General features: G+C 40.4%; 3 protein-coding genes and 1 long non-coding RNA gene across 6 annotated transcripts; 1 reads left to right on the forward strand and 3 right to left on the reverse strand.

Annotated features, from left to right (window-relative positions):
• Nucleotides 1-1,454: 1,454 nt before the first annotated feature.
• On the reverse strand, nt 1,455-4,593 carry clp1 (cleavage factor polyribonucleotide kinase subunit 1). The gene is made up of 6 exons (XM_051420506.1): nt 4,487-4,593; nt 3,535-3,839; nt 3,304-3,411; nt 3,083-3,202; nt 2,590-2,727; nt 1,455-2,458 (listed from the first exon to the last, which is right to left on the reverse strand). The coding sequence occupies exons 2-6, from the start codon at nt 3,814-3,816 to the stop codon at nt 1,772-1,774; spliced, it is 1,335 nt and encodes a 444-aa protein (XP_051276466.1). The 5' UTR covers nt 3,817-3,839; nt 4,487-4,593; the 3' UTR covers nt 1,455-1,771.
• Nucleotides 4,594-5,101: 508 nt separating this feature from the next.
• On the reverse strand, nt 5,102-9,546 carry selenoh (selenoprotein H). Of its 2 annotated transcripts, none has more exons than XM_051420508.1 (5): nt 9,474-9,546; nt 8,982-9,111; nt 7,760-7,902; nt 6,850-6,969; nt 5,102-5,355 (listed from the first exon to the last, which is right to left on the reverse strand). In XM_051420508.1, the coding sequence occupies exons 1-4, from the start codon at nt 9,487-9,489 to the stop codon at nt 6,863-6,865; spliced, it is 396 nt and encodes a 131-aa protein (XP_051276468.1). In that variant the 5' UTR covers nt 9,490-9,546; the 3' UTR covers nt 5,102-5,355; nt 6,850-6,862. The 2 variants fall into 2 exon arrangements, with proteins under 2 accessions (XP_051276468.1, XP_051276467.1); XM_051420507.1 differs by having other exon boundaries at nt 9,465-9,539.
• Nucleotides 9,077-21,212, forward strand: LOC127374861 (uncharacterized). Of its 2 annotated transcripts, none has more exons than XR_007887282.1 (4): nt 9,077-9,134; nt 10,635-10,698; nt 16,365-16,442; nt 21,116-21,212. It is a non-coding gene; the product is annotated as an uncharacterized LOC127374861 (long non-coding RNA). The 2 variants fall into 2 exon arrangements; XR_007887283.1 differs by having other exon boundaries at nt 21,149-21,196.
• LOC127374858 (reticulon-4 receptor-like 2) lies at nt 17,394-23,284 on the reverse strand. Its single transcript, XM_051420505.1, has 4 exons — nt 23,099-23,284; nt 21,494-21,720; nt 21,143-21,373; nt 17,394-20,241 (listed from the first exon to the last, which is right to left on the reverse strand). Exons 1-4 carry the CDS (start codon nt 23,145-23,147, stop codon nt 19,372-19,374), a joined length of 1,377 nt encoding a protein of 458 aa, XP_051276465.1. The 5' UTR covers nt 23,148-23,284; the 3' UTR covers nt 17,394-19,371.
• Nucleotides 23,285-23,984: the final 700 nt, after the last annotated feature.

Genomic DNA, 23,984 nt, shown 5'->3' on the forward strand with positions numbered 1-23,984 from the left:
TATCTCTATTTAAGAAACTTAAATGAGTCTTGGTTGTGGTTTGTAACACTGGAAACTCTTTAACAGATGATTCCATCAAACTTCTGTGGCTGGAAACTTCCACATTCATAAGTCCAGAAGAAAGAAGAAAGCAGATGCTTTGGTCCAAACCAACATGGATCAAGCCAGTACATAAAGGGGTAAATGACCTTTATTTTATTTTCAGATTATATCTGAGAGTATTAGCAAAGAAATTCTTCTGAGAAAGGGTTAGAAGCAGACATTGCCTCATTTGAATGGGTCATCAGTTGAAAAGGTTGAGAACTGCTGGTGTAAAGGCGGGGCCGTCTCCAGGGTTTTACTTACTGAGTTAATCATTTCAAATTCCCCCAGCACAACCCAACCCCTCTGATAAGTTCTCACCAAAATAATTCACTTTTTATTCACTGACATTTCTTCACTTTATTATTTTTTCTTAAAAAAGTTAAATTTAAATATGTTGAGTCAAACAAAACACACAAAACAGAATCAGCCTACAAAACCCAGTGTGTGTAATTTGAGTTTACTGTAGAATTTAAAGTCCTTCTCAAGTCCATTCATCAGTGGTAGTTGAAGGTCTGAAGGTTTTAACACCAACTGGTTTGTCTCTCTCCACTAAACCTGCTTTAATAAGGCCTTTAATAATTAAGAGTCCTATTACGATCTGAAAGCTTGGCACTTTGTATGCTCTTAAGTGATACTTGGCAGTCACCATTTGAGGTAAATCCCATTAACAATAGAGAAAGGATTAGCTGTATAAAAGGAGTATAAATCAATGTTGTAATATTCCTACAAATTACTTTGTAAACTAAATTAGATTGTGTCGAGATGCTAATAAAATATAAGAAATAATGAATTCCTTACTTACATTTTCTAATTGTAATTTAAGTAGCCCCTTGTCATGCAAGTAGCATTGAACATAAACATGTAAAAATGTTATGAAATTGAATTACGCATTCAAACTGAAAGTGGACATCAAATCAAATTCTTCCTCCCGGGTGTCCTTTAGGCCGGCACAGAGACGCTTTAAAACTTCACATACTTGTGAGAACAGAATGCATATAGCATGTATTACTACTATTAATATTATTAATCATTTCCTATGAAAAACTAAATATGGTACTGATGTGAAGCGGGAATTGGAAAGGCATTTCTTTGTGAAGTTTTCACCTCAGATGCTCCCCCACAACAGCTACCACCTACGATGAAGCCACTGATTAAAGCCAATGTTTATAACAATCACACAGAAAATAAAGGGTAGAAATATGCTAAATATGAAACTAAGATACTGTTACTGTACGTTGTGCCCAACTTTAAATTGTTCACAACACAATAGAAATACTAATAAATGTGAATCGTGTGAAATGAGGTTGATATATATGATATAAATATATGCTGACCATGGAAATTAGCATAATTAACACGAAATACAGACCTTTTTACATTTAAAAATTTATTATTCAAGAGAAAAAACAGTGTTTATAAAACAGATCATCATGAAAATAATTCCTGCACTGGTAAAACATCCCTTAACACAAATTACCCAAACATCCTTACAGTGCGGTCTATAAAATGGGGAATAATTTACAGCAGGTACAAATTTTAGAACTTCTCTCTTTCCTTCTTTTGCCCTCTGTGGTTCTTACAAAGCACAAAGACAACTAGAAAAGAAAATCCAGCTCATCTGGTACCAAATTCTTCTTAACAGAACTTCTCACTAACATGATCCCCACTTCTTCCCTTAAGTTTTGCTTTATTTCATGTCCATGAAGCGGATGTCCATGATAAGCAGAGTGTGTCTGGGCAGAGGTCTGGGGGCTGGGGACAGCACTTTCATCACCTGTGTTTGCGTGTCCACGTAAGTCACCACAATAAAGCCACACACAGGACTTTCCACTATGTCCTTTCTTGCGCCTTCCTCTCCGTCCTCGGCACTGCTCACGCTCAGCACATGGTACGTGAGGTCTCTCCCTGGTGTCACAGGCACCATCTTTAGCTGTGTGTCATCCTGAGACATTCCCAGTGGCAAGCACGAGTCTGGAATAGATGGTGCCCCGATCTTGTAGATGCGGACGTCTGAGAAACGCACTTCAAAGGAAAAAGGGTAGAAGGACACTCCACGGAAGCCATAGAAGTATTCGCGGATCTTTTCATCCCGAGTATCCCGCCGGCATTCCTTGGAGCGTTCCACCACCCCCCCGGACTTGGGTAGGAGCACAACACGCACAAAGTGAGGGAGGTCTCGTTTGAGTTCATTGTAGAGCCTTTCGTGGTCCAGCACCAGCACCACATCCACCTCAAAGGCAGAGGCACAGTGGACCAGAGCCTGGTATCCTGATCCTTTCACCCAGCCGCAGGTGTTGATGATACAGCCTCCCACGCTGGCTTTCCTGTTCACCTCACAGCGCTGGGAAAACACCTCCGCCAGGCGTGACGTCAGCTACAGATTATGAGAAAAGAACAGATTAAATTGGGCCGAGACAATCAAATTAACTGATGACAACGCAAACTAAATTTGTAGTTTGGCAGTAGGCTTTTGGCATCATACTGTTATGTCCAGAATTTTCTCACCTTATTGTAAAGTTTGATGTTTGTGCCTGGGGTGGTAGAGCCAAAGTGGTAGACCAAAGGAGCCTGGACTGAGAAACCCTCCTCCACGTCTGCTGGACGCTCAATGCACAGTGCCGACACTGTCCCAGGTACAGACACCTGAGGAGCAGAATGTACTTTACATACTCAAACTGATGTTTCTCAACACCTCCACCCTATATCTGTATATAGACTGTCTACATCACAAGCAGTAGGTCACTGTTGTCATTCTTGTGTTATAAATACTAAACTTCCCGTTATTGTTCATGTGATTGACAGAACCAGACATATGGGAATGCTTCCTTTACAGGCATCATAACTATTATATAAAACAGATTCTGTAGGTTCAGTATTCATGAATTCAAGAAGAAAAGTCTGCATGACGAGCAAAATAATACACATATTAGCCGGTGATATTCTTCTAATTTCTGCAGTCTGGATCGACGTTTATTATCGTAACTCAAATTTTTCTTACCCCACTCTGTCCGACATCCAGTTCCACCAGTGTTGGCCTCCGGCCTACCCTTACAGCGTAGCTTAATAGGAGTCGGCACACTGTTGACTTCCCCACATCTGTAGGTCCCACTACCATCACCTGAGGGATGATTAATTATTCCATGTCAATACAAAATGCATTTACTGGGATCTGACAAGCTTGCATATAAAGGCCCCTGAAAACAGTTCATTAAAACATACCCTTGGCCCCCTCTCATTGTCCCGCTCTGCTTGTTTTCTCATCTGTTCCAGGGCAGCATGTGTGTTCAGGTATAGCAGCATGGGAGTATCCTTGGACACATAAGCCACCTGAGGCGATGAGGGAGAGACGCTGGTTATTTGAGCCTGAATGGTGAGCTGAATCACCAAGTAAGCCAAAACAAAACCCCCATGAAAACATTCACACATTCAGACTCTCCTCCACACGCTCACCTCTGGCTTCCCAAAAAGATTCACACTGCAGCCCTGCCAGGTGAAAACTGCGATCTTGGAGCCTGGTCCAAATGTGTACTTTTTGTTGCGGTTCAGCTCTGAGCCAAACACCTCAGCCATTCCTGTGAGGAGCTCCAGCTCAACTTGCTCTGCTGCCTCCCCTGACTCCACCTCAAACCGAAGTTCGGTCTCCTTCTCCAAGTCGAACCTGGTGCTGGCCTTCCCAGTGGCTGGAGCCTCTTCACTCGTCTTCACTTCACCCTCTGTTGCCATGACTGACATGGTGAAGTCTTTGTTACAAATACCTGGCAACAATGGCACATTGAACAGAAAAAGTTACAAGCATACAGTATGATAACACAATACTGGCTGTTTGTATGTCATTGGAATTGAAGATCATTTTAATGTAGTATTATTACATTTATGATGTACTAACTCTATGAGATGTCAAGAATATTGACTTTTGTGAAAAGTAGAGCCACAAAGTTCTAAAATATGTATATAATCAGTATTTTAACATACATCTCTTTTTCATAAACGCTAATACAAACATAACGACACAGTCAAATAACAAATAATAAGTATTAAATTAATGCCACCAGGTAAGTTACCTTTTATTTTAAGTGGCAACTCAACTCTCAGCCTCACTGAGGGTTTCAGTCTTTGAACAGGAATAGTTTTAATCTAAGCGTTGGCTATAATAAGAGTTATCTGAAAGATTTTAGAAGATGTTTACTTATCCATGAGCACATTGCGAGAGAATAATTTCGCTCATTGGTTTATAATTGCTGGCAAACACCAGCTAAGTTAGCAGGCCGTGGTTAAATCAGCCACGTTAATTTCAGCAGTAAAGGCGGATTTACTTCCTAGAAACGCTCAAAACGTCAGTAAACTGCTCCCGTATTGTCGAATAAATGTCGTCGGATATTTATTATTAATGTATAGTACTTACAAACTAATCTGAAGCGTTATTGTAGCATGAAAATGATTCCCATCTGTTCGCTTCTGTCCTGTGCCTGCCTGGTCGCGTAATGATGATGTCACACCCTTAGCAACCAATCGTCGTCGACGTTTGTTTCAGTTGGGGGGGAAAATCGATTATTGACTATTGGATCGATACAAACGACAGCAATACGATTGTGAGTCAATAAAGACTATTTTTGTTGTCATTTTATTATTTAAAACCAACAGTTATGTAATAATGTTTTTCAGCATCAAGTGAAAAGTTTTATTTTAAATTGGGAAACCTTCATTTGTTGTGATATAATTTAATAATTTAGTAACAAATGTTATCTTAAGGCTTTAAAAATCACTGGGTACCGAAAACAAGTGGACAAAACCAGGTTTTATATGCAGAAGAAAATACACCTTTCATAATCACTGTATTAAGAGCTTAAGCCATTCGAGATATGTATTAGACGTTTTAAGATATTGGAATATATTAACGCATCAGTCCAGCTCAATACAGCAAGAATTGTTGATGTGCTAATGAAAGTGCCATAATTACAGAAATAAATACCTCCCAAATGACAAAAATAAAAATAAAAACATACACTCACACAATAACTAAGAAACAAGAAACATTTTATTTACCATAAACAGATATAAAAGCACAATAAACCGTTGAGGAATGGAGAAACACACTTAGAAAACAGCAGAAGTTGTGAAATGTATTGGTGCAGAGATGCTCCACCAGGTGTCACCATGTATCCAGAAGGCATGAGCTACTGAAGCTTGGATCATCAGAGAAGAGACTGAGAACCTCTCATTGGTCACTCCTCATCATTCTGCTTCCTTGAGCCACATCTCCCGAACTGTTGGCTGCATGTAAAACAACATTTTTTCATGTTAAACTCTACATAAATAAATAAAATCAATTAACACACCACAGGTACTAGCCCTACTCCAGCCCTAGTTACCTATGAGGCCATCAATCTTGACCAGCAGCAGTATAGACACTCTACAAAGTACAGGGGGTAAAGTAGTTTTGACTGAATTTAATCAAACTTATGATATGAAATGGAATAAACACAAAAAAATAATTATGAAATCATTTATTCTTAAATAAGGGTCCACGCCATTTATCCTGCCACTGAAAGTAAGAAGTGTGTTAGCTATAGTCTAATGACTGAAGGTTGACACTGTATGCAGTTCACGTCTCCTCTTGGCTGGTGACTCATAAAGACATGAAAGGAAATTTAAAGGTAGGTTACAACACGAGCCTCCGGGGGGGAAAGAGGACCAAAATATCATATGAGATGTTAAAAATAACTAATAAGCAACAAGACGATGTGTTTTGAGTCTAACTAATTTTATAATAACATTTAACAAAGACACTTTTGTATACACTATTTTTGGTGGGGTTTTTTTTTTAAAACCTTTATTAGACTGAAGGAGCTGAGGAGAGACAGGGAAGTAGGGAGAGAGGTGATGACAATCAGCAGAGGGCCACAGGATGGAATTGAACCCAGACCACTGCAGTAAGGAGTTTGTACAAGGGGATCTACCAGGTGTGCCATAAATTGAGCCTTCTTTTTGCTGGGAAATATCATGCATGAAGGCAGACAGAACTGCAGAGTGAAAGCGAGGCTATAAACGCACATGGTGTCATTACTATAGCCATTACTGCTGTGAGACCTGCTAATTTCATCTTATAGAAGGGTCCACACCATATAGCCACTGAAAGTAAGAAGTCTGTTAGTTATAGTCTAATGGCTGAAAGTTGACACTGTATTATGAGCTTGACTAACAAGCAGTTTATGTCTCCTCTAGGCTGGTGACTCATAAAATGCTAAGACATAAAAAGAAATCGAAGTTTGGGTTATGACACATGACTCTGGAGGGGGCAGTGGGGAAATGGAAATATACATAAGGGAAGACATTTCAGCATTTCAAATATAAATTTGCACATTAGCTAGTGACATCTAGTGGTGAAGTAGCAGATTGCAACCAACTCGCCTCATCAACATCATTTCATAAGTTTAAGTTTAAGTTAATTCTTGCCCACAAACTAGGCAGCTGAGATAAATGGTGATACCATACATCCCATTGTAAAATAAAAAAAGACATTTCAAACATGAATTCTGCATAGCTACAGCTACATGTTAAAATCCATATTGGGATCCCTCGTGTGAAACAATCTGAGGAGAACCAATTTACCTTCAACTCCCTTTACCTCTAAAACAAAGCAGCTCTCAAATCTCCTTTTACAGCTGAATGAAATTTACTGTGAGCGTGAAATCTTTCCTAATTTGTATATCTAATGCTTTCCATATTATTATTATTATTCTGTAGGACAGCTTTGAAATGACAAACCTTCACAAGGTGTCTACTCAGCCTTTAGAGCCTCCTGTAGAGCAGCAACTACAACATCGGGTTGGGGAAACTTCAGCCTACCAGGCGGACCCTTCTTTATTCCAGTCCACAGAGACGTTTCTTTAGGGATGGGACAGAATAGAACGGAGTAATTTGTGGGACAATAAAGAAGATGAGCAATATTATTCATGTCTTAGAGGATAGCAGTAAAATCAAATACTTTCAATATGCGATAGCTCTGATACTCCAAAAATAAATGGTCAAAAAGTGAACACTAACTCATGTCTAATTATATTTACACAATAAACACAGAGCACACATTATGGCTAATTAGCAAAGGGAGATTGTGTTTTATCACGTCTCATTCTTTTTTGCAAATCTCTGGTGGCCATTCTGCACTTCTGGTAAACACAGCCTCCTGTTGGCTGTTCGAGGAGGGTTTAATGAGGCAGAAGAGACAACAACTTGGAGTACAATTGTGGTAATATTTTACTTTCTTCACTTCCCCAGCTAACACATCCAATTTACAGCGGATGTAAAACCTTTTAAACATGAAGATGAAATTAGTTTTGTGGTTTGGCTTTTCCTGAATGGTTGAAAAACGTGTTTAGATTCTGGATCATTCTGAAGTTTGCATTCTCATCACATGCCTGTTTATACCTTTCCTGTCCTTACTGGTCTTTCCTCAACCTACATAAGAAAACTACACTAGGTACGTGGCAAACAGGGGTTACAAAAAAAACTGTTTTTGTTGTTTGTAATTTTGGTGAAGTGAACCTTTAATAGCCACTACAAATGGGTAGAAGTTCAAAAACAGAGATAGTGACACTTGGCTAAGAATGATGGTCTTTCACTGGGGACGCCAAATGGTCGAGTTATTTTTGGACATCCCCTTTTCGGCCTTCCTCACCTTTGCCTCCGTCCAGCAGAGTGATCTCAAAGCTTTTCCTGCGGGGTTTCTCAGGGTTGAGGACCACAGTCAGTCCAGGGTGCGCTGCCAAGAGGGCGGATTTCACCTCCTCAGCATTACGCCCATACACTCGTCAGCTCTTACTGCCAGAAATAACAGATAAACCATCAGTTGGACATGTGTGCAACTTATCCATGAGGATGATATGATAACTACATACATTTACTCAAGTTTAACGCACACTTTACTTTATTAATACCATTTTATACTCATACATTAGGGGGAAATGTATTAGTTAATAACTATAGGCAGCAGCTGATGATGTCTACAATGCTGCATATCCATCATTCTTCAGAGTTGTTGCTGCTTCTTTTATGAAGGTATCATGCTTGTTTGTTGCCTAATGTTCAGCAGGACATATTGTGAAAAAGAGCAGCAGATCTGAACCTTTTTGTCTGATATACCTGCACAGCCCTGTCAGATAGGCTCATGTACTTCAATGTACCCATTCAATAGATGGAATAGCTCTTGTGGAACTGTCCGATAGTGATTCAGTGCAGAGAAAACAGGGGTTGATGTACAATCAATACACTTGGTGTTAAGGTTACTATGGGGAAATTATACTACACATTGTGTAAATTTGACTGGACTAGGACTTGTTTTACAGAGTCCTGAGCAGCTGTGTATCTCAGCATTATCACATCCACGGTTTAAACTAATTGATTTATAGCACAGCTCTAGTTTACTTTTAACTTTCAGGTCAACTTTGGTAGAAATCAGAAAGTAAGATGCTGTGTTTTGTTAATTTGCAATAACAAATGTTCTGAATTGAACAGTGGCTGAGACTCAAGGGTATCGTAGCGTTTTAGAGCCAACCGCTGTGCCAAAATGACAGACAAAAAACATGATTTCTAAAAACCAAAGCTGATATAATTGAAACTGTTAATCCTAATCTAATATAGATTTATATGATCGTGACATTTTTAGGAGTTCTGTGTTTCCTATGTTGAGCAACATTGAGGATATTGTTGAAATGGGAATACAGACACAAAACCATCAACCATGACTGTCTACATTAAAAAGCGGGCCCATACATTGATCACTATCTCTACTAGGAGTAGAATCAAATGGACTACTTTTACATGAGACTAACTAATTAACTACTTAATCAATGTTTAGTATCTGTCTACAGACTATAATGTGATACCACTAAGTTACTCACCAGTGTTCAATGACCACCCTCTGGCCCTCCTGGTCGTCCTCCCCCTCTCCTCTGTCTTTCTTCTCCTCCACAGAGGGTTTCTCCTCTTCCTCATCCTGGACCTCCGCTTTGCGTTTCTTCCCTCGACGACCTGCACACGTGATATTGTTGCAGGTTTGTTTTCATAACAAAGACGATGCTGTCAATAACGTCACTAAATAAAAGGGACTATTAAATATAAGAGGATGTTAGATAAAGAACCGAGACTAACTCTAAATAAAGTGTGAATGATTAAAGTTGGTTCTCAGTGGTTCCCCTGTTAGCCTTGAAGCTAAGCTCTCCAGCTAAGTTGAGCATTAACATCAGATGACAACCGTTGTGTAAGACACTGTAACGTCACCTAGCGTTATATATTAACTACACACGATACATTACATCTGTATAATGCTGCTAAAGGACGCAGTTGTATTAGTTTATTAGTGGACGTCTATAAATAAAGCTCACCTACGTTACCTGCTTTAGACGCCATTGCTGTTACAAAACTTTAGTTTCGCGCGCATGTCGGCTGTACCAAAGTACTTGGCTGAAGGGGGTTTCAGCGTGATGGACGAAACCATTATTAAGAAGCAATTCCATCAATCAAACTTTAGGTTTTTTTTCCATTGACAACGGGTTTTCCTTACTGATGTAACGTTATGACACAAAATTAGTTATATTCAGACACACACACATCGCTTATTAGCTGTTTTTACCAGCATCTCATAACTTTATTTTATCTGGAGTCTGGGTCCCCCTATAATAAGTAGGCTGCAGCACTGGTTCCCAACCTGAGGATCGGGAGCCCCACTAGGGGTCGCCAATGCTTCCTAGTGGGTTGCAAGGCCTTCTTGATTTTAAGGCGTGCTAGAAAACTTAAAACATATACACAGTAGGCCTTTATCTCAGTCTCTGGTTCACTTCTGTGAAGAAAAGCAAATGTAACTTATCTAATAGAACAATGGCCAAACATCAGGGACAGCAATACAATGAATTTGTCAAAAAAATAAGCCCATTAAGTTCATATAATTGTTAAGCAAGTTTTAAAAAAACCACAATACAGACAGATATTGTTTTAAAATATCCATAGTGAGGAAATAATCTGCTTAAAATTCATTCAAATCACTTGCTTTAGACAATATTCCTCACACACTATAGTTTTATAGTGCTTTATATATTTGGGTTCATTGTACAGTTTTGAATATAATATTAAATATCCATAAAATGTGTCACTTAGTCGTCACTTTAATAAATTATAGAAAAGGGGTTAAAAAAAGGGTATTTATACAGAGTATTCATCATACCTTAAGTAGATACAGATTTATGTCTTTGAAACATTTTTACCACGCTACCATTAAGATATTGGCTGAAGATTTATTCTCTTTACCTTTCTTTACATGAAGATCAGTCAGCTGAACCTGCTCACTGCTGAACAAAGAAACCATTCAAAATAAGCTTTCAGCTTTAACATGTTATTTTATCCACAACATTATTTTATTGCATGTTTTTATATAATTAGCTAATTCATCCATCACAGTAACTGATGACAACTTCATTGGCTGCTACAAAGGGTTTTCAAGAACTATCTAACCTTTTGTGTTAGTCAGAGACTTTGCTTCTGCTCCTACCTAAACCCAGATCTGGCAGGTCACCAGAGCGTCTTCCATGGAAAGTCATCCCAGCTGGTGTTCCTGGTTTCCGGGTAAGCAGCCATCAATGGACTTTTTTTCTTGATTCCAGCAATTATTTAACAAATGATTCAACAATGACATATGCTGCATGTAACATAATACGTTATCATTTTAAACAAGGTTTCATGGTAAAGAAAACACTTTGGACATACAGATGACACATTGGGACCCCTGACAGAATCATGGGAGTTTGACTTTATTTTGGTCTCATATTTGCGTCATCCCATTCAGACCTAAAACCAAAGATACACTTCAGATCAATCCCCCTTCTGGTCGAAGATGTCTATGATGTGCTCTGCAAACATTGGGGCAGATGAATGCCGGTCCTAAGGGTTGTGTCCCCTAATTCTCTAATTGTTCACATAATCCCCAAATATGGATTTGGGAGGGACAGCTGAAAGACAGCATCCAAAACATACAGTAAGAAAGCGAGAGAAAACCCTGCAGAGCAACAGACGGATGTGTTTGAATACTCCAAAGTGAAGAGCAAATATGGTGTTACCGGAATAGCAATACCGAATCTCCTGTGTCTTTCTCAGTGGATGTGGCAGTCACATTTTTGGGCACTCAAACAAATTGTCGTCACAAGCTGCGTCTGTGCCAACAATCACGGGCTATACAACCTCCCAGAGCGAGGCGGTGTGACTGACTCACAAGCGCTCATCTAATCACGGTTCTTTTGTTCTCTTGAGAACAACAAACTCAAGACCCACTCTTTTTCTTGGTCACTTTTACTTTTATTGTCTTTGCCATGTGATTCAAATCTTTCACTCAGTTCGTCCCATTTTCGTGAAACCGACCAGACACAAAGAACTCATCAAATCTCTACCTTTTTTTATTTTTTTGGATCCCGATCTGTCTTTGCAATCTGTTGCAATGTATTTTTAGCTGTGTGCGTAAACCCTCAGAGGAGCTGACAGACCGTCAGACAGATGTGCCCCGTCTTCACCCCGCTTTCTTCTTTTACTTCAGACTGACTCAAGACCGGATGCACAGGATTCTTGGTTGCCTACACACAATGCGTAGTCCTGTGATCAAGCGCACACAAACACTTGAATGAACACAGATATTTCTGTGCGTACACACAACAACAACAGAAGGCGAATATTTCATTCATAAATTCAAGTCTTTTTGTTATGTTTGCTGCTCTCAGCTACAGCATCTTATCTACTTTAGGGCTCTCCAGCTGATAAAAGTAGAATTAATTGTTTGATAATTCAATATTCTTCCTCTTTAAATGGTTCTAAATCTGTTAAGCACACAAAACACAAGTACCACTGCTGCCTTGAAAGTGAGTTAGGCTAACTAAACATGAGTAATTCAAAGTTGGCTCATGGGCCATTATAATGGAATTAGTTAAGTTCACTGGTGTTGGGCAAACAAGTTCAATAAGCTTAATATATTAAGTTGGATCAACAACTGTTTAGTCACACTGACACATATTACAGACAGATTTTGTAGTTACATTGACTCAGGTTCAAGAGTCCATTACTCACAGTATGCTGTACATGTTCCTGCAAGAGACAATTTTATACCAGAGTGGGTACAAAGATAATATATGAGAGGCTGCTCACATACCACAGTGAAACAGTGGTTCCCAACTTGGGGGTCAAAAGCCTTCTTTATCTGAAGGGATGTAATAAAACTTTTTTTAAAAAAAAGATTTGATTATTATTTAGGATAGAAATTTTAAAAAAAGTCGCACAGGAGGAACACAGTTAAGACCTGAACACAAGCTATATTTACAGAGCGTCACTCTCTGCCAAACAGCCTTATCCTGCATATAGTTAAAACAACCGAAGAGCTAATAAAGCAATTAGAAGTAAACACTGAATTTGTCAAAAACTAAGTCTATTAACTATGTATGATTATGTATGGCCCTTAAGTAAAAAGTTTGGGAAGCATTTCAGTAAACGACACACAGCAGGTTTCCAACATGTCTCTTTTCTTCATCTTCTTCGAGACTCTGGAGAAGTTTAAAACTCAAACCATACACGCTGGAAAGTCTAGAAAATGTAAGAAAAGTTGACTTAACTTAAAATTTATTTAAATACTTAAAATAATCAAAACTCATGTATTGACATTATGAAACTCATCACTTACCTTGTGGCACTTTGAAGAAACCCTGACCCACAGGCTGGGAATCACTGAGCTAAATAAGGAGACCTGACTTTATATAATGCATAACTTCATCTTGACCAACAGCAACTGTAAAATTCTGTTTACGCACATATTAAAAAGCAAATAATGTGGTTGTTGAATGTAACATTTTGTTTCTGTACTTTAACCTAAGTAGCATTTTGAATGGTGGACTTTTACTTTAGATGAGTATTTTTACATTGTTGTGTTGTTATTTTTACAATCAGACTACTTCTTCTTCTTCCAGCACTGGATATTTTACAGTGTACTTTTAAAGCTGCCATGTAGAACTCTGCATTTCACTATAATCAGTTCTTTGTGAATGAATGTAGCTTCAATTTTGTTTATTGGCTTGAAGAATTATATGAACTACTGTGGTTTGAGTCACTAGCTTTTTGCAGTTATAAAAACCTTTTTAAAAAGCTGCACATAATAAAACTGTATTTTAAAAGAGTTAAAAGCAATAACTTTCTTTTTCTTATGTTTTTGGCATTCTGTAAATACTTCAGAGGTTTCCCACTGATGCTCTTTTGGTAAACGCCGGGTCTTTATCCAATGACACTGGGACTCAGTTGGTGAATTCATAGCAAAGTCTCACTGTTTATATGAGAGTACTCAGTGTTTCCACTCAAAATGATTTATTTAGCTGGTGAGAGGATCTCCTCATCCCCCTATTTTGCCTGACTCTTTTTCCTCTCTCTTCCGTTTGACGACTTATCAGGAGCAGGGGTTCAATGCCCCACAGTCTCATGTTTCCATGTGCTGAACAACGGGAGCTGGTCAGTGCAACAGTGCTGCAAATTATGTTCATCAATTATGGATGTCACATTTACTGCACCACTGCATTGTCATACTGAAGTTATGAACATATTCTTGTCTATAATGTCAAGAAAAGACATCTTTTCTGTTCTGTTCCTTCAACGTGAACACTCAGTATGAAGTGGGAGTGAAAGAATCCATTTCATCCTCCTGTAAGTCTCTGTCAGCTTCCATCCCGGGTCCTCTGACGTCAGGGTGCGAGTCTCGGTTTGTTCTCTGCAAATAAGACATGTGTGATGGTGAGCGTCAGTGAACACGCCGATGACACGCAAGCAAGCACGCCAACTCATATGAGCCAATGCACAGGCTTGGCCAAGGCGAGCATAACCATGTGGGGGAGACTGTGTGACAGGCAGAGAGAGAAAGAGAGGAGTGCTGGAGTGATAGGGGTTCAAACAATGGCTGAGTGACAGCATATGAAAGGCAGGAAAACATACAAAGGAGAGGAAGACAAGCAGAGGCAAGAAAATATGATAAGAGAGTTGGGGGAGAATGAGTGGGCACAGAACATGATAAGCACACATCATCAAAGTCTGACGACTTCAGAGGCATTCTCTCTGCTAATGAGCTGGTTGTTTTCCTGCAACGGAAAAACTGTAAATGTGTCCCATGACCACCCAGGCAGCTGCTTTCACGCATAGAGGGCAAACGCCTACAGTGCTGTCAGGAAAACAGCAACTTGAAAGAATGGATAGAGTAATCACATTGGTCACAATTAAAGTTTTTGATGTGCATTTCTTGAGGTGGGTAGCAGAGGAAAAGCTGAGAGGGGATATCGACAGTCTTCAATTACTGCTAGCTGCACAATGGTGTGAGATTATGACCTGAGTAAATGTCTTTTTACATAATGTAAATTCAAAGATGCTATTTTTAAATGAATTAATAATATGAAGTCTTTGTGGTCACCATTCATGTAACGGTTGCAAAAGCTTTTGTAGTAAAGGCCAATGCTGGTTTTCATGTTTTCCCAGTCACATGTCTATGAAAAGTCTGAACCTACGGATGTTTTTACTATTGCTGGAAGAATTGACTGCCTGAGGTCATGCTGTTTTAAAATATCCTTAAAGGACCAGTGCACAAGATTTAGTGGCATATTGCAGATTAGAACCCCCTCGCATCATCCTCCCATTCTAATCATGCAAGAGAAACTTTAGTGGCTGCAAAACTCCCAAAAAACTAGAGCCAATGTTTGGTTTGTTGGTTCTGGGCTACTGAAGAAACATGGCGGTTATACATGGCAGCCTCCATGGAATAGGAGCCGCTCCCTCTGTAGATAAAAATAGCTCCTTCTAAGGTAACAAAAACACAACAGTTCTTATTTCCTGGTGATTACTCAATAATGGAAACATACATATGAATATTATATTCTATTTCTGCTGATAGAGCCTCCTAAATGTTACATGTTGGACCTTTAAAGCAAAAGTCTAAGATTTCAGGAAATACACACATTTTCTCTCTAGGGGAAAGTTAAATGAGAAGATTGATACTGTCTTTATGTGTGTATGGTAACTATGAAACCGTGAGCAGCTGGTCACCTTAGCGTAGCACAAAGATTGGAAACGAGGAAACAGCTTGCCTGTCCGACCCCCAACAACAACAAAATTCCTCTAAATCTCATGGTTAAACTTCAGTTTTTGTACTGATACAACTAGATACAACGTGTCAATTAGTGTACTTGGAAGAGCTGGTAGGCAGATTTAGTCACCACTGGACGGAGACAGGCTAGCTGTTTCCTCCTGTTTCCAGTCTTTGTGCTTGTTAACCGGCTGCCAGAATCATTTTATTAGCATGTTATCAAGCAAACTATTACAAAAGCACAAACACACTGGCATTTAAGACAAACTCCGTCCCTAGATTGCCTTATATCATAATAAAGTGTCAACACATCTGTGGTGGTATGCCTAACAAAACAGTGTTTCCTTCAATCAGCCACAGTTACTCTTTCTATCAGCAATTTTCCACATTTCCCAGGTTGCCAAGCTACAAAGCAGGCAGCAGGTGTAAACTTGTTACAGGCAGTATTACAGTAGTTTAGGGTGAAAAGAGAAATAACTGTGAATAGTAGCAGTAGCATGTTGCAGGGAAAGACGGCAAGTATTTTTAGTTGTGAAAAACAAGTTTCTTATTACTCAGCATTGATGGTATTACATTCTCGTCTCTTGGTGGAAATTTGGTATGTTTCACCTTGCATCTTTATTAAGGCTAGACAATTGTCTTGTCATTATTACTTTAATGTTTACTGAGGAGGTTTTAAGTCCCTCAAGACAACCTAACGTCGTTACCATGTAGACTCTTTTAGTCTGGCTCTTTTTAACAGTAAAATCTTGATGCTGACACAAAGGGCCAGATTTTACTGCTAGATTGGGAGACAACAAGGATTTATTAAACCTTGCTGCTTCTGCAGCCAATCACAGGATAATACCCCAACCAAACACCTATGACACTGGTTCATAACATTTCCAAAACTCTAATGGCTTTATTAACAACATAGATACACCGAGGTTTACCACCCAAGTGTGCTAAATTTCCCTCTATGAATTATGGCAGTTTGTTGTCTCAGTCTCAGCGTTAAATACGGCTTCTTTAAGATAAAAATGTGCATGTAAAATTTGCCTGAAAAAAATGTGGAGCAGAGTAAATAAAAAGTTCTTAAAGGAACCTTCTGTTAAGTACCTACAATAATGTATGTGGGTTGATGATGATGATTTATCTCCTGCAGACTCTGACTCGAAGGAGGGAGGGAACTTTCATCACAGAGACGAGAAAAATAAAGGAGAGAAAAGAGGAAGAAGGAAAGGTGAGAGCAAAGTAAGGTGTGAAAGTGATGAATAATATGTGAGCTGGAAGACAAAAAAGATTAGAAAGCCTCTGAACCAAACGTCTCAGAATTTAATTTGATTGTGTTAGTGTGTATTTGCATATGTACATGTATGTCCATGTGTTTTTGCACTTTCAAACACATGCATGAGTGTATGTATCACCATCATTATTATGGTGAGAGTTAGTCTGTTGAGGGGGTGTACTGATTCTGGGACACATCGTCACATTTTCATCCTGGCGTTTTCCCCATTCTGCCCCTTCCCTGAATCATACCTCAGTATTCCGCCCCCCCAAAACCCCATGAAACCACGCACACACATACACACATACAAACACACACACACACACTACACTTGGACAGCTCATCGACCCATCTCTCTGCATAATATGGCCAAATATAGCTGCCTTCTGCACATGGTGAGAAAAGTGATTGGGTCGAGGAGGGACAGGCGAGACTGACCTTCACTAAACACGCTCACACTGTCACATGATTCCTTACACTTCACACACTTGCATACACACACAGACACACAACACATTTCCTTTCCTTAGAGGTTTGAACGAAGCAGTATTATGTGATTCTCTAAAAACTTTTTTTCCTGATTGTTGACTTATTTGCTGAAAGCTGTCAGATGTCAAAATTAAAGACTATGCTCTAATGAGACTGACAACACTCATTCAGAATAATTATATATTACTGTGCTTTTAGTGTGAAAGTGGAAACTGTTGTCTTTGTAAAAGTTATGTTCAGTAGGCTATTGATTCAAGAAGTGAATTTATTGTTGCAATGCTAGACTAAAATCACCTTTATGCTTTGACACTTAACCAAATATATCACTATGTCAAGGTTTCTATCTATTTTCGTCTGTGTACATTGTGTTTTTGCTTCTATTCCTTTGTGAACAGACAGTGAAACAACAAGGAACATTTTTGTTTGATTGTTTCTTTATTTTTTAACAAAGCAAAACACACTCAATTTTCTATTGAAAAATACAGAGTCTAACAGCATCACAGTATCTTTCATGTTCTATGCAGAAACTCACAGTCACGGTTCAGGGTTGATTGGTACAGCATGGGCTTATTAACATATGGGGTTGACAAGGATCATGAATAATGCAGATCACAAACAGGTTGGATTGGCATTGTGTTGAACAGATTGCTGAGTAAATACCCATCCCATTTTCCAAAATCACACAGTGGAGGAAAGGTTCTCTAATGAATAATGGTTTTATGCATAACAGCTCGATTGTCTGTGATCTGTAGTGCCATAAAATACAGATATACATGATTGAAATCCGATGAAACCCTCGGATTGACCTAATTTGTTCAGAAAATAGTAAAACAATAACACAGATTCTCATGCATTTCTGAAACTACACTTGTTAGAAACAGTTTTGGGTCCTTGAGACATGTGCATAAAGGGACTTTTCAACTGTCAGTTAAGAAATACACACATCCTCGTACACACACACACACACACACACACACACACACACACACACACAGTCACTCTGATGGAGACAAATTGCAGGTCAAAGTGTAATGTAACAGGAGCCACCCAGACAGAGAACTGAGGCTTCAAACTACACAAAGAGCTGTGTAGGATTCAGCCCTGGTGTTGTTTTTACCGTCTCTATATCCGGTTGGAAATCCAGACTAACCAACGGAAAGACAAGACAGAAAGACAAATAGACAGAGGCCATACACACAGGCACTCATTTCAAGAAGAGACCTAATCAAACTGGTCTACTCAGGACTTTGGTTATTAGTCTACAACAGTCCAATCCCACTCACACAACAAAAACTGAACCACACACACACAAAAATCTGAATCTGGAGTACAAGCCTTTCCTTTTTAGTTAGTGGGCATCTATTATTTATCTGCTTGTACTGATATGTTTAATCCAATCACTTTTCGGGAAACAAGTTTTTAGGCTGTCTGAGGGAGGAAGGGACAAGACTGGAAAACACAAAGGTTTTTGTTTCCACATCTAATTAGTTTGCCTTCAATTTACTATCTAAGTATCTCTTCTATCACCACAAGCTGTCGTTAAATAAATGGTACTAAAAGTAAAAATCCAGCTAGTCTAAATTACAGAGCACTTTGCGATGGGTGTATGTACAGTGATGATGTGTGGTATGTACAAGTGTGGGTGGTGGTTTGCTGGCATCTCTGGGATCACACAAGATTTTGAATCCGAAGGAGGGAGGAGAGTCGCTTTTGGCTGCAGATCTAATGATCCTCTCATCCTCTTCTGCCTTTAGATGAGTATCTAAAGCTCACTCTGCTCACATTTTCTTTTCACTTCACCCTGTAGTTCTGTATTTTTCTTTTCTCTCCTTCCAAGCCTCTCATCATCTGTGTTAATCCGCACCTTTCTTCTGGTAGTGCCAAATAGCTTATCATTAATAATCACCACTATTATTCACTGTGAAATAAATAAATTAGTGAGGGATAATGTTAGCGGTGATTGAATAGTGAGCACTAGCTGATATAGAAAATAGCTGTAGACGAGATACAACGCCTGCGTTGTTTACAGCTGTCATATCAAAAAACATCTGGAGACACCACCAGTGAGTTATGTCTCTGTTATTTCATGATGTTGTTGTAGGTTTCTGCCATTGTACTGTACCTATCACAATCGACGATGTGATCACTGCTTTTTAAAGCCTGTACTACTTAGCAGCAGCTACTTCAACACTGAAATCCTGTCCTGCTCTATATGAACTGATCTCTGCTCTTGAAAACAGCTCCTCGCTGCCTTGCCTGTCTCCTGTGTCAGTGTAGCACCCCCTGCAACTTGAGGAGGTAACTGAAAGGAACTGAGATCCAGGTTTTTGTTAGAGTTAGAAAGAGCAGGGGGAGAAATTGGAGGAGAAAAAGGGGTGTGGAGGGGAGAATTCGTTCAGCCAAAAAGGAAATGGAGAGTGAATGTGACTATGGAGAGGGTGAGGAGGTGGAGAAGAGATGGGGTGACGGGTAGGGAGGAAGATGAGGGGAAGGCTGGGTCATAGCCTGGGGGGCACTCCAGCTCGAAGCAGCGGATGGAGGCGTCTTCGTTGCCGTAGTTGGCCCAGTATTCTTCTTGGTCCAGCTTGGGGAGCGCCACCTCATCCTCCGACAGTTCATACTTGGCAGAGATGGTTTCAGAGGGGGTTTTGGGGAGGAACTGAGGCTTGACGGCGGGGAAGGGGAAGGCCTTCACCGTGTCTGTGCTCTTCTGGTATGATGACTTGGATGAAGATGCGGGCTTGTTCTTGGAGAACCACCAGCGGGTCTTGGTGCTGAAGGTGGTTGTGGTGCTTCCAGCCAGAGAGCCGGGGTCAGGCAGAGGGCAGAGGGCGAAGTCCAGCTCCCGGAGAAATCTGAGGTCCTGGCCGCGACGCTGGGATGGGGAGGTGCACATGAGCTCAGAGGAAGAGATGCGGGCCTTGCGGAACCACTCCCAGAGGGGGCGAGCCTCACAGCCGCAGGACCAGGGGTTTCCATTGAGGCGGAGGAACTGGATGCCTTGGGTGTCTTTCATGGCCTGGCCTGGCAGCTCGGCCAGGGAGTTGTTGAACAGATAAAGGATGGTCAGGCGGCCCAGGTCACGGAAAGCCCGACGGTTGACCTGTCTGATGCGGTTGTCATGGATAAGGAGGCGGTCCAGGTTGACCAGGCCTCTGAACACATTCTCAGAGAGGGCACGGATGCGGTTGCCATGCAGGAAAAGATGGGTAAGGTTGACCAGATCTGAGAACAGGTCATCCTGCAGAAAGTGGAGCTGATTGTCCTGGAGCAAAGTGAAAATACAAGAAGGTTTAGTACCGTGGAAAAGAACATTACTTTTACCAAGCAACCACAGTATTCCTTTACTCTATTGGGTATTAAGTGTGGTTTAAATTAAGCTTAGTCAAGTATTTTTTTGTCCTGTAAACATGGTTTCATTGATTTTTTGTTATTGTTTAGTATTCACCCAACGGCTGGTGGAATTTCTAAAGTAAATAGATGTTTTTCTTCTATATAATGGCCTGATTTTTAGGTGGAATGTAGCACTGTCAGTGGGTTGAATCATTTTTAGCTATTTATATGTCTTCTATCATTCTATCCACCGGTGAGACTGTTCCCAGAGTTATATTGAATAATTGTGTTTCATATGACTTGCAGCTACAACTGCTGCTGAGAGGGAATGTGTGGGCACATGTTCCCTTTTGTGTATTATACACTCTTTATATGTGCATGGAGGTTTGGCAGCTTTTCTAAATCTGATCATTCTGTGTAATTTCTCCACTGTAATCAGTCTGAGAGAATTCATGATTAATAAAAGGATGGTAACAGAAATTAAAATTAAATTAAATTTTATTGTTTTTCAACTGTTGAATAGTGTTAATTGTTCTTGTTGCTGTGTTTCTTTGGTTTGAAATCTTATGGGTGTTTTGATATTTACTTATATATATTCTCAGTTTGCTTTTCTCTGCTGTGTGCAATTCACTGAACCTACCACACTGAACAATCCATCAATATGCACAGTATGAAAGCATGTGTGGGTGTGCAGCCTGCAGGTTGGCAACTGACTGATATGTCCATAAACTAGTGTGTTTCCTGCAGCATCATGTGTACCTACTCATGACTATGAAATATAAACCTTTGCATGTGTGTGTTTTTAGGTTTGTGTGTGTGTATGCTGGATTTACCTGCAGGTAGAGGAACTGCAGGCTGTACAGTTTGTGGAAGAGGTCATGGGGGAGAGTGGCCAGCTTGCAGCGATGCATGTGCAGGCTCTGCAGCCTCTCCAAACCCCTGAAGGCTCCACCTTCCAGACGATGCAGCGGGTTATCGCCCAGATCGAGCTCCTCCAGCACCCTGAGATTACTGAAGGCTCCGGCCTCAATCCATGTGATGTTGTTGCCGTATAACCAAAGCACCTGCACAGAACAAAGAGAAAATAAATGGGATGAGAGAGGAGAAATAAAAGACTATTAAAAATGTCTGAAAATATTGCTGGGGAATTCAACAGATGCAAAAACACACACTGCCATTTTTACCTGTGTCTCGAAGCCAAAAGAGTCAGCACGAAGCTCTGTGATGCGGTTGTTCTGCAGGAAAACACGTTGTGAGTCATAGGGAACGCCAGCCGGCACTATGGTGAGGTTCTGGGACTGGCAGCTGACCGTCATGGGCGTAGGGTAACACACACACAGTCTAGGGCATGCTCCAACCCCGCCCGGCTTCACCACCACCAGCCACAGAATCAGCCATAGGCACAATCCACCTGGAGACAGACAGAGAGAGAAAGAGAAGACGTTAATTCTCATGAGAAGAAAAGTAACAAAATTGAAGTTCAGGTTAGCAGCAAAAAGACAGAGAGACAGACAAAGAAAGAGGTCGGTTTCAGCTTTTGGCACCAGTCTTTCTTTGCTGTCTGTCTGTCAAACCTGTTGCTGTTGTCAGTGATTCCTTTTAACACTGTTGTCCTCTCACCCGTGACTTGTTGATGGTTCCCAGAACTTTGGGGTTCATATATAATTCACCAGATTACATTACAGAAATCATTCACCCATTCATATCCACCAGATCACTTTACATAGGTCTTCATGGCTGTTGTGACAATGTTACATAACTCTGGATTTCAGCAGTTAAGAACATAAAAATCATAAAGTACTTTAAGAAACAGAAAAACGTGAATCTCACGTGCCTTTGCATTAAGTTAACCTGGTTTCCTAGTTCTCAGGCTATCAAAAGGTTGTTTCCGTTGAGAGGTATGCAGAGGGCACGGTAAAACCGGCAACCTGAGCCGGATCAGTTTCGGTTCTTATCAATATTGCAACAGCTTCTTGGCACAGCTCGGATAACGGCACACAAAAGTGGCCACCGCGGGAAAAGTACATGGATGAAATAATAATGAACTTCCCATTCATCTGCTGTGCGCAAGATTTTCCAGCGGCTCACCTCTTGACCCCTTAACAAGTTGGACTATTAGCTGCTCTGGACGCTGAGAGAGAACTGGAGCTTTTGAGCGGAATAAGACACCTTTCTAGAATCTTCTAAGTCTTATTTACCCCAAAGTCACCATGAGACGAGGAATAAAGTTCAGAAACATGCGCGCATAAACAGTATCTGCATCTCTCCGTGCGTAAAGGAGATATGGAGAGATTGGATAAACAAGAGAGCCAAAACATGTGAACTAACTCTGGTCACCGTTGTAAATGACTTTTCATATAAATATGATATAATATCACATAAATGCACACTTTTTCTTCTCGAGCTTTTGCTGCCAAATCTTTGCGTAAAAATGCCAAAAAAGTGCGCACTCTCTAACGCTCACTTTCTAACATCCATAATTGACAAACACACAATTAAATGGATTCTGAACAGTGTGTAACCCACGTTTTGGTAAATAATTAAGAATAGATGCAACATGACAGTGCGTAAAAGCATAATAAAGTATATAAACTCAGCCGTTTTCTACAGACATACAAGGCTGCTGACAGTGGAAATATTACTGTGATTTTAAAGTTTAAAATTAATCCTCAAACCACTTGTTTGAATCCTAAGAAGTGCACACTAGCAAGTGGAAAGCTGCAATTAAATCACAGAAATGCATTTGCAAAATCAAACACCATCAAACTGCAAAGTGGAGAGGTACTCACTCTTGAGGTTGTGGGCGCTGGAGCCCTTCATGGACCTACGAGTCTCCATCTCGAACCAAAGCCGAAAGCGAGTTAGCCTGCGTGGCGAGGAAGTGCCTGCTTGCTGCTATCTCTGCTGAGGTTCAGCTCTGGTGACCGAGTTGCTGCCGCTTCAAGCAGTGACGGACTGGAGTCCCGGGAAGCCGTTTATACTCTCAGCCGGTTCGTCGCCCACACCCGTGGGCAGCGGAGGATCCTCACTACGTCAGCTCAGGAGGAGGGGTGACAGTCACCGGAGGAAACGACAAGAAAGGCAGTGGCAGGGTGGGTTTGACTTCACTGTGGAGTTACCAAAAAAAATAACGCTTTATTGACTGAACAGTGTCATTGTTATACTGATTATTACTCAGTATGAGGTAATTAATGGCACCATCTTTGGTATCTCAGTAAATGTTTCAGTTCCTTTTCTGAACATGACCAAAATATACTTTCCCAGTTTGATAAAGCAACTCTTCTTAAAATAATTTAACAATTTAATTTGACAAAAGCAGTGTGTGAGGACTGTTAATAATAAAGACCGGAGGTAGGAGATTTGGTGACAATAACAGTTTCTGGGAAAGGGTGTTTATGTTTGTGTGGCTCCGCCGTGGCACATGGACTCTCACATGGACTCTCACAAGGGGGCTGGAGGAGGAGGAGGAGGAGGAGGAGTACAAGAGGTGGGAAAATTCATTTGGCATTAAAGCCAAGAAATCATCTGCCTCATTTAGTGTAGGCCAGTTTGGAAAGGAGCCGAGAGCCACCTACAATTCAGAACAACAGATGAACATGAAAGGGAAACCCAGCGGTGGAGCGAAATGATCTAACGCAGCATATGGACTCAGGAGGAGAGATGACATACCACTGA

This window comes from Dicentrarchus labrax, unplaced genomic scaffold (genome assembly GCF_905237075.1).
Source record: "Dicentrarchus labrax unplaced genomic scaffold, dlabrax2021, whole genome shotgun sequence".
Taxonomy (NCBI): Eukaryota; Metazoa; Chordata; class Actinopteri; family Moronidae; genus Dicentrarchus; species Dicentrarchus labrax.